We start from the raw sequence: 11,146 nt of genomic DNA, 5'->3' as shown, positions 1-11,146 counted from the left end.
CCACATTCTAAAAGGAGGTCTGAAAAAGGCTGCACACCCAGGAAGAGATCGTTCTCAGGTGCTGAGTCAATACAGACAGCTTTTGCTAAAGCAATGTGTAAGGAAAATTGAAGGAAAATGGTCAGGGCCCCTCAGATGTTCAGAATCTTTCCGTGAATTGGATGTAAATGTAACTGTGAATTAGTGCCCAGGTGTTCCTGGCATGTCTGACTTGTACCCAGGTGCTCCTGGATTATCAGACTTAAGTATAAAGGATGAGTAGCTCTGATGTGCAGGGCCCTCTGCCCCCGACATGCCCACAAGGGGGCCGTAGCGAGGCTGCTACTGTTGCCATGAGCAGTTGCTGCAGCTGCTGAGGAAGCTGAGGACTGAGCTCACATTGGAATGAATGTGTCTAATCTTCCAATAACTCCTGGGATCTTTCCCATTTACCTAACTCATGACATGCACATGAAGGGTCTGTCATCCAAACTGTGACACAGCCTGGGAAGTGAGGGGTCTGTGACCAAGTCTGGACAATGGGTTTGAAGGGTTTGAGCCCTAACCTGACACAATGCCAAGCAGAATCATAGGTTGGAGTTTCAGCAGAGAAACCCCATCAACATCATGCCTAGTGGAACCATGAGAGTGGCTTAGCCATGGAGACCCCAACTTATGTGGCTACCAGTGTGCAATGCCAGCCTAGTGACCTGAAACATGGCCTCAGACCAGGACATCCATAGAAGCAGACATGTCTGAGGACTTGGGGACCCAACCACTGCACCAGCAGACAGAGGACACTGACCATGGAGTCAAGATATATGATTTTCAGCTTTGAGATTTAGTACCTGCCCTGGTGGGCTTTTTAAACTTGTTTCGGACCTGTCGCCCCTTTCTTTTGGGTGATTCCTCCCTATTGAAATAGGAAAATGTATCCTATGCTTGTCCCACCATTGTACATCGTCAGTAGATAACTTGTTCTGATTTCACAGACGGGACTTTAACCTTGGGCTTTTGAGTGGAAACAAGTTAAGTTTTGGGGAATGGAATGAATATACTTGCTTGTGGGAAGAACATGAACTTTGGTGGTACAATGCTGTGGATTGATTGAACTGTGTCCCACAAAGCTCATATACTAGAAGCTTAATTCCAACTGTAACTGTTGAGGGTGGAAAGTCCTCTCATGGTAACTGAAATGGAGCCTTGAAGAGGTGGTTAAATTTTAGGACCATGCCATAGTGAATGGTTTAATAATGGTTGTCAGGGACGTGGTTCTGAGGGCTTTAAAAGGAGAGCATGTGAGAGTCTCTCTCTCTCTCTCTCTCTCTCTCTCTCTCTGTTTTGCCGTTTTCTGCCACATGAGGTCCCCATTGCTGAAAATCCACCAAAGAAGGGATTCACCAGATGTGTTCCCTGTACTCTGAATTTTACAGCCTGCAAAACTGTAAGCAATAAATTTTATTTTCTTACAAATCACCCACTTCCATGTGTGTTGTTATAAGCAACAGAAACAGACTAACACAGTGTCCACACCGAGATCCAGAGAAATAATCAAGCTGCCATGCCCTGGTAGATCCTCCCCTGAGTCTTTGAACAACTGCACACACATGCATCTGAGTAAGAAATAGCTAGACTTACAAGTCCCAGGCTGGCCCACCACATTCAGGCACTGGTGATCCAGTCCCCAAATGCCTGCCATGACACACACCCATACCCAGTCTGAAAATCAGGCCATCAGCCCCATCTGCAATGAGCCAGCTGCTGACATGACTGACCCACAGTGAGCAGGTGCACACCCCAAGCCTGAGAGTCAGCACAGCAAGTCTGCCCCAGAAAATCCACGCCACCACTGCCACCAACCTCCCAAGCTTAGGTCACCTATTTTATTTTTATTTTTTTTTTTTTTTTATTTTTTTTTTTTTCGTGACCGGCACTCAGCCAGTGAGTGCACTGGTCATCCTTATATAGGATCCGAACCCGCGGCGGGAGCGTCGCCGCGCTCCCAGCGCAGCACCCTACCGAGTGCGCCACGGGCTCGGCCCTTAGTTTTATTTTTTAACAGTAGATCCACCCAGAAAACACAAACACTTCTATTCCAAGTTAATATCCAGGATGCGTATGAGGCTAGCAGGACAATTATGATACAAAGAAACAGTGTGCAATTAACTCTCCAGGACACATAGTGTCCTCCTGCTCACTTTGTATCTCGAGGGACTTTTCCTATACACTGTGACAGTTCAAAACAGGACTGTGAAGATGAATGGGTTTTTTATGTGTTACAACAAATTGCTCAGCATCAATCAAAAGCATCATTACAGGTAGATTTCAAAAAAAGACCAATAGCGTGTGTGTGTCTGTGTGTGTGTGTGTGTGTGTGTGTTTGTGTGTGTGTGTGTGTGTGTGTACATTGGTGGAAAGAGATAAAGCTAGAGAAAGACAGACGGAGATAGAGAGAGATGACACCTGTTTAGTGTATTAGACTCCAGTCCAATCAAAACCTTATTTTTCCCCTTCATTCTGAGATCACAGATACCACACGTGTTGATCTTTTGATGTAAGTCAGGGCCACATGATTAATTATGCCATGTACACAGTTATAACACATACACTCACAGCCTGGCTACTTCATTTCAACAGGTACAGAGTTTTAGCTACGCAAGATGAATAAGTTCTAGAATCTGCTATACAACACTGTGCCCGTACTTAACAAAACCGTATTGTGCACTTAAAATGGTTAATAGGGAGATCTCATTTTGAGTGTCTTTGCAACAGTTAAAAAATATCCCACCTGAAATGTGTTTCCATCTCCTCTGTTCACTGTTATATGTCAGTCCACAAGTTGTAGACTCTGGGTCTCAAACCAGTGGGAGTCTGGGCTGAGTGAAGTTATGAATCAGACAACTCTTCTCACCACAACTTCCCTCCTGAGCACATTAAAATAGAAACAAGCAAGATGCAGATCTCTATCCTTATCCCTTACTCCTGATGAGATGCTGGGCTGTTTGCTCCACTAGGCAGAGCGTCCTGATAAATTATCCTGGACAAATAGACGTGGGCAACAAGAACTCTTTAGAGTCAGCTGAAGGGTTGGAAAAAAAGTGAAACGTAATTGCAAACTAAACATGGTTGCTTTAAATCTACTCCCTGATAATTAGAAAATCTGTGTCATATCTTAGTCTGGTTCTGATATTGATTTGTGTTTTCAGAGCATTTGTTTTTCTTTGCCTTTTACCAGGTCTTTTAACATTTTGGAAAACTCCAACAAAATGTATGAGTTAACAGGAAGTGAAGAATTGGCCCCAAATTGTCCAACAGCAGCTCCTGTCTTGAAATTCATTCAGGGCCCTTGAAGGGCTGTCCCTCCATGACATGAACCTGCTCTTGGGACTGAGAGGGGGCTCACAGGGTCAGACACAGCACAGCGTCCACCCCAGCTCCTGGCCTCTTTCTCTGTGATGGGCAGTGGTACAGAGGGTGGTGCCCACAGTCTCGGAGCAGCTGTCGTGGGCCCCAACACACAGACCTCAAAGGGAAATATGTTTTTAAAATTTTTATATTAAGGATGTTATTACTGCTTGCATGTTAACCATTGCAATTAATTGTGTGTGTGTGTGTGTGTGTGTGTGTGTGTGTCTGTGTATTTACAGCTGGAATATCTAATGAGATTGGGAGCTTAAATGAAAGATTAACATCCGTAAAATGTGAATGAAAACTGAATTTAGGTTGAACATTTTTACACTTTAGATGAACAGGAATGACTGAGGGAAGCCGGAATTGACAAGAGTCTTGGTCTCTTTCCAAAACATTGAGAATCCTTTTCCGTTCTCCAGGGTAATGCACAGGGCATCGTCTTTGGCAGGTCTGTGTGGATTCTGAAGGGCTGTGTCTTATATGGCAGGACGGAGAGCACAAGGCAGGCCTGGGGCTCATGGAGCAGCAACAGTGGAATGATGAAAGGAGCTCTCGGGGTGACGAGAACCACATCACGGGAGAGGGTGCAGGGAAAGAAAGCAGGGGGTGCTGGGACCAGTACTGTGGTAGCAAGACCCAGAGCCTGAGATAATGAGAGAGAGTTGGGCTGAGTCCAAGAGAGCGCAGGGGAAGACAGGAGTTGAAGGAAGGTAGATCTGGCCTCAGACAGCTAGGGTCACATTTTTCCATGTTTGAAACTCAGCAACTTCTCACCCATCTCAAAATTACATGTGAAATAATTTTAAAGAAAAAAAAAAAGCTCGCAGTTAATTAAAAGAAAACAAAAAAAAACAGATAATCTCACCTCAGTTCCTCAGCACTTATAAGGACAGAGCTCTCCCACATGCAAATTTTCCTTCAAGCTCCAGGGTAAATGTGGACTCATGGGTGGTGGAAGCTCACAGGTCTGTCCTCAGACAGGGCTCAGGTCTCTGGGGAAGGCAGAGTCGAGATCTAACAGAAGATGAGATTGTGGGGTCTTCTCCTTTGCCTGGTGACAGCTCCTCAAGGTGAGTGTCTCAGATGACAGACATGGGTCAGTGGGATGGTTGTGACTGCATGTGACTGACAGGTTCTGATTCTCCTTGTCTCCAGGTGTCCTGTCCGAGGTGCAGCTGCAGGAGTCGGGCCCAGGACTGGTGAAGCCCTCGCAGACCCTCTCCCTCACCTGCGATGTCTCTGGTTACTCCATCACCAGTGGTTACTACTGGCACTGGATCCGCCAGCCCACGGGGAAGAGCCTTGAGTGGATGGGATACATTAATTATGGTGGAAGCACATATTATAACCCGTCCCTCGAGAGCCGCACCTCCATCACCAGAGACACGTCCAAGAACCAGTTCTCCCTGCAGCTGAGCTCTGTGACCGACGAGGACACAGGCGTGTATTACTGTGCGAGAGACACAGTGACAGGAAGTCAGCGTGAGCCCAGACACAAACCTCCCTGCAGGATACAGGAGGGGTCTGGGCTGCAGGGGGCGCTCAAGGCCCACCCAGCTCCTGTGCCCCATGGAGCAGGTGCAGAGAGGGGATGGGGGTTCCTCTTGGGATCTGACATTTCCTCTGCTCTGCTGACTCTCAGATGTCCCCCAGGGTCATTTCTTGCTTTGTTCTTTGTGACTCTAATTCCCATGTTCTCACTGCAGGCAACACAGAGTGAAGTAACTTTTCTCATCTGTAGATAAGATTTTTCCATTCACTGGTACCTTTCTTTTGTTAGGTGATAACATGAGCTGTCCTCTTTCCTGACAAATAAATCATTGTCCCTTATTGGCCTTTCCCTCAGTCAAGCACACATGTCCCCACATGGTTATGCTCATCCTACAGGACCCCTGCCCATGGCGTCTCTATCCTCATTGAGGAATTTTAGCCTCTGGATCCTCATCCACACTGGGGACACTGATGTTCAGGGTTGGTCTCACTCTCTGTCCGTTCCTCAGTGTCCTGGACGGAGAAGCAGCTGCCTGAGGGCCACACACAGCTCTGATACTTCCATATGGAGGATTCAGGATGACAAGCACTGAGATAATCAATCAGAGGCCCGCTGGGCTGAATTTTGGGCTGGGATCTATGTACCCTTGGGAACTGTGTTCTAAGACTTGTCTCTCAGCTTCCATGGGGAGAAGATAATCCATGTGGCTAATGAGACCAGATGGACAGAGCCCTGAGACCCGCCCACTCCCCACTCTGCTGCCCCCATGTATCCCACAAACACTCACCCTAGTGTCACCTTCTGTCTTCTATTGTGTAAATTCTCACTTGCTCTGTCCCCAGACGCTCAGCTCCACAGGTCCAGAGCCCTGCTCGGTTCCCATCAACCCTCCCCAGTGCAGGTACAGATCCGAGGCTCAGTGATGAGGATGAGCTGTGAAGGCAGAGACCTCACGTGGTACAGAGCAGGGAACCTACGGCTTGTATATTTCAGGAATTGAGGAAATTCCACATGTAGAGGAGGTGAGACAACAACAAGATCCAGGGAAAAACCATGGACAGGCTGGAGTCATTAATCAAAACTTTGCCCCTGCAAAAGACACTGTAAAGAGGATGACATGACAAGTCACCGACTCGGTACAATGTCCCCTGATGTCCTCGTTATTTTCTCGTCTGTGGATTATGTTTTCACAGACACTGCTTAAATGTGGTGCTTTAGTTTTTCTCTGATATTACACAGAAGCCCCGTCCATGTGGGTAAGGTGTGGGGTAGGGGAAGCACTGCACAGTCCTATGATGACTTCTGTCCTTTAGTGAGCCGTGTCCTGGGTGGGACCTTCCAAGTGCTTCTGCCTTCACCCTCCCTTAGTGGAGACTAGAAAGCTCTCAGGGACAGAGGGATGGAGTTGAGCGCATCTCTTCTCTCAGGTCGATGATGCTCTGATAAAACCCCAACCTATTAGGATCAGCTAAATTAGTTCCTCCTGATGTCAGCCTTCTCAGAAAGAACGTCCTGCTCTGGTGTGTCTCAGACTGGCTCCTTTCCCCCTTTCTCTGCTGGGAGCAGGAGGATTCTTCTATGATATTTTCCTTGGGAACCTAGTTGGGTCCTTGAGGTAGAGTTTAATAGTTTTGGGGATCCCTAAGGCTGTCCTCCTAGGGTGCACCCAACTCTGATTGGCACACACTGAGTCTTCAGCAATTTTTCATTTACAGTTCATGTTTTTCTACCCCGTCCTGGATCCCATGGAGGTTTCTGCTCGTGAGTTTCTGATCAGGCAAGCTGTGACCCTCTGTTCCTTCCTGACTGCATCTTCAATTTGGGGACAGCAGTTCACCCTGTGACTTCACTTCTTTTACAAATAGAAGAAGAGTTACTGATTTTCAGTCTGTTCAGGGTTTTTCATGTTGTCTGGTCGGCAGTGATGACGTCCAAGCTTCATATGTGCAAGACCTGAGACCAGAACTCCTCGTGTCACACGTGGAGATCAAGGACTGTGTGTGTTCTCATGATTGCTGCTTGTTTACGTCCACTTGTCACATTGAAGGTGTCGAGTAGAAGCTGTGCTGGCCGCCGTGCTCACCTCGTTCATGATTCTGAGGGACGCCTTGATCCTTCACCACTGTGTGGTCTGAGAGAGGCTATTTCTCCTTCACATTTTTCGTTAATGTTTTCTTAATTGACACATCATAATTGTATTCATTTATGGGGAACAGCGTGATTTTTTGATAAATGTGTATAATGTGGAATAATTAGGTCAAACGGATCAACAGATCTATCACTTTCCCTTATAAGTTTTGTGGTTAGACTTTTGAAATTTACTCTCTTTGCTGTTTTAAAATAAATGATCTATTTTTATTGACAATAGTTCCAGTGAAATTCAACAAATATCAAATGTTCACTCCTTCTTGGGTAGAAGGAGGATATAAGGAGACCCTGGTCTCCTTCAGTTTTGAAGGATCATTTAGCTGAAGGTAGAATCCGGGTGATGGTGCTTGTTGCCTCCAACACTTAAAATATTTCAAACCTCTCCATTTTTGTTTGTGTGGATTCTGACAAGAAGTCCTCTGTAATCCCTATCATTCTTCTTTTATATGGAAGCATCTTTAAACCTAAACAATTTATGTATGTTCTGTCATTTTAATATGATAACGTTTAATATTTTGGTCATGGTTGTGTAGGTGTATATGTGTTTGCATGTGTATGTTTGTGTGTGTACAAGTGTGTTGGTATGTATGTGTACATGTGTTTATGTGTGTATGTGCATGTGTGTGCATGTTTTGTGTGTGTGCATGTATGTGATTTTTGTGTGCACGTGTGTGTATATTGTGTGCATGTGTGTGCATGCTGTGCGTGTGTGTGCATGAGTGTGTGCATGCAGTGTGTGTATGTATGTGTGTGTGCATGCTGTGTGTATGTGTGTGTGCATCTGTGTGCATGTCTCTGCATGTTTGTGTGTATGCGTGCATGTGTGTGTATATGTGTGTGTGCATGTTGTGTGCATGTGCATGCTGTGTGTATGTGTATGTGTGTATTGTGTGTGCATGTGTGTGTCTGTGCATGCATGTGTATGTGCTTCACTGCTGTTGTTTTATTTACCCTGGTTGGTGCTCTGTGAGCTTCCTTGATCTCTATTTTTTATTATTATTTTTTTTTAATTTATTTTTTTAATTTTATTTTGTCGATATACATTGTGGCTGATTATTGCTCCCCATCACCAAAACCTCCCTCCCTTCTCCCTCCCCCCTCCCCCCCAACAATGTCCTTTCTGTTTGCTTGTCGTATCAACTTCAAATAATTGTGGTTGTTATATCTTCTTCCCCCCCCCCCAGTTTTTGTGTGTGTGTGTGAATTTATATATTAATTTTTAGCTCCCACCAATAAGTGAGAACATGTGGTATTTCTCTTTCTGTGCCTGACTTGTTTCACTTAATATAATTCTCTCAAGGTCCATCCATGTTGTTGCAAATGGCAGTATTTCATTCGATTTTATAGCTGAGTAGGATTCCATTGTGTAGATGTACCACATTTTCCGTATCCACTCATCTGATGATGGGCATTTGGGCTGGTTCCAACTCTTGGCTATTGTAAAGAGTGCTGCGATAAACATTGGGGAACAGGTATACCTTCGACTTAATGATTTCCATTCCTCTGGGTATATTCCCAACAGTGGGATAGCTGGGTCGTATGGTAGATCTATCTGCAATTGTTTGAGGAACCTCCATACCATTTTCCATAGAGGCTGCACCATTTTGCAGTCCCACCAACAATGTATGAGAGTTCCTTTTTCTCCGCAGCCTCGCCAGCATTTATCGTTCAGAGTCTTTTGGATTTTAGCCATCCTAACTGGGGTTAGATGGTATCTCAATGTGGTTTTGATTTGCATTTCCTGGATGCTGAGTGATGTTGAGCATTTTTTCATATGTCTGTTGGCCATTTGGATAATCTTCCTTAGAGAAATGCCTACTTAGCTCTTTTGCCCATTTTTTAATTGGGTTGCTTGTTTTCTTCTTGTACAGTTGTCTGAGTTCCTTATATATTCTGGATATTAATCCTTTGTCAGATATATATTTTGCAAATATTTTCTCCCACTCTGTTGGTTGTCTTTTAACTCTGTTAATTGTTTCTTTTGCTGTGCAGAAGCTTTTTAGTTTGATATAATCCCATTTGTTTATTTTTCCTTTGGTTGCCCGTGCGTTTGGGGTCGTATTCATGAAGTCTGTGCCCAGCCCTATTTCCTGAAGTGTTTCTCCTATGTTTTCTTTAAGAAGTTTTATTGTTTCAGGGTGTATATTTAAATCCTTAATCCATTTTGAGTTGATTTTAGTATACGGCGAGAGGTATGGATCTAGTTTCATTCTCCTTTATATGGATATCCAGTTATCCCAGCACCATTTGCTGAAGAGGCAGTCCCTTCGCCAGTGAATAGGCTTGGTGCCTTTGTCAAAGATCAGATGGCAGTAAGTGTGTGGGTTGATTTCTGGGTTCTCTATTCTATTCCATTGGTCAGTGTGTCTGTTTTTATGCCAGTACCATACTGTTTTGGTTATTATAGCTTTGTAGTATAGCTTAAAGTCAGGTAGTGTTATGCCTCCAGCTTTATTTTTTTTGCTCAGCATTGCTTTGGCTATGCGTGGTCTTTTATTGTTCCATATAAATGTCTGGATAGTTTTTTCCATTTCTGAGAAAAATGTCTTTGGAATTTTGATGGGGATTGCATTGAATTTGTATATCACTTTGGGTAGTATGGACATTTTCACTATGTTGATTCTTCCAATCCAAGAGCATGGGATATCTTTCCATCTTCTTGTATCCTCTCTAATTTCTCCCAGCAGTGGTTTGTAGTTCTCATTATAGAGATTTTTCACCTCCTTGGTTAACTCAATTCCTAAGTATTTTATTTTTTTGGTGGCTATTGTAAATGGGCAGGCTTTCTTGATTTCTCTTTCTGCATGTTCACTATTGGAGAAAAGAAATGCTACTGATTTTTGTGTGTTGATTTTGTATCCTGCTACTGTGCTGAAATCATTTATCAATTCCAACAGTTTTTTTGTAGAGGTTTTAGGCTGTTCAATATATAGGAACATGTCATCTGCAAACAGGGACAGTTTGACTTCATCTTTTCCAATCTGAATGCCCTTTATTTCCTTCTCTTCTCTGATTGCTCTGGCTAGTACTTCCAACACTATCTTGAATAGGAGTGGTGAGAGTGGGCATCCTTGTCTAGTTCCTGTTCTTAAAGGAAAAGCTTTCAGCTTTTCCCCATTCAGGATGATATTGGCTGTGGGTTTGGCATATATGGCTTTAATTATGTTGAGATACTTTCCCTCTATACCTAACTTATAGAGGGTCTTTGTCATGAATGAGTGCTGAACTTTATCAAATGCTTTTTCAGCATCTATAGAGATGATCATATGGTCCTTGTGTTTGAGTTTATTAATATGGTGTATCACATTTATTGATTTGTGTATGTTGAACCAACCTTGCATCCCTGGGATGAATCCCACTTGATCGTGATGAATAATTTTACGTATGTGTTGCTGTATTCTGTTTGCTAGTATTTTAGTGAGGATTTTTGCATCTATATTTATCAAGGATATTGGCCTGTAGTTTTCTTTTTTGGTTATATCTTTACCTGGTTTTGGTATCAGGATGATGTTTGCTTCATAGAATGAGTTTGGGAGAGTTGCGTCCATTTCAATCTTTTGGAATAGTTTGTAAAGAATCGGTGTCAATTCCTCTTTGAATGTTTGGTAAAATTCTGCTGTGAATCCATCTGGTCCTGGGCTTTTCTTTGTTGGGAGCCTTCTGATAAGAGCTTCAATCTCCTTTATTGTTATTGGTCTGTTCAAATTTTCTACGTCTTCACGGTTCAGTTGTGGGAGCTTGTGTGTGTCCAGAAATTTATCCATTTCCTCCAGATTTTCAAATTTGTTGGCGTATAGTTGTTTATAGTAGTCTCGAATGATTCCTTGTATTTCAGATGAATCAGTTGTAATATCGCCTTTTTCATTTCTAATTTTGGTTATTTGAGTCTTCTCTCTTCTTTTTTTTTGTTAGCCATGCTAATGGTTTGTCAATTTTATTTATCTTTTCAAAAAACCAACTTTTTGATTCGTTGATCTTTTGAATTGTTTTTTGGTTTTCAATTTCATTCAGTTCTGCACTGATCTTAATGATTTCTTTCCGTCTGCTAACTTTAGGTTTGAATTGTTCTTGTTTTTCTAGTTCTTTAAGGTGAAAAGTTAGGTTGTTCACTTGCCA

The 11,146-nt window shown here is 43.4% G+C and overlaps 1 gene segment (V, D, J or C); it reads left to right on the top strand.

The window, feature by feature from the left end:
* Window positions 1-4,414: 4,414 nt before the first annotated feature.
* LOC134373774 (immunoglobulin heavy constant gamma 1-like) overlaps window positions 4,415-11,146 on the top strand; it is a 239,313-nt gene continuing 232,581 nt past the window's right edge. Inside the window, 2 exon segments of the C gene segment in view lie at window positions 4,415-4,460; window positions 4,546-4,866. Of these exon segments, the coding sequence occupies window positions 4,415-4,460; window positions 4,546-4,866 (367 nt within the window).

The sequence above is a fragment of the Cynocephalus volans genome, chromosome 3, assembly GCF_027409185.1.
Source record: "Cynocephalus volans isolate mCynVol1 chromosome 3, mCynVol1.pri, whole genome shotgun sequence".
Classification (NCBI taxonomy): domain Eukaryota; kingdom Metazoa; phylum Chordata; class Mammalia; order Dermoptera; family Cynocephalidae; genus Cynocephalus; species Cynocephalus volans.
The sequence above is the reverse complement of the archived record's forward strand: the minus strand, read 5'-3'. Positions and strand labels throughout refer to the sequence as shown.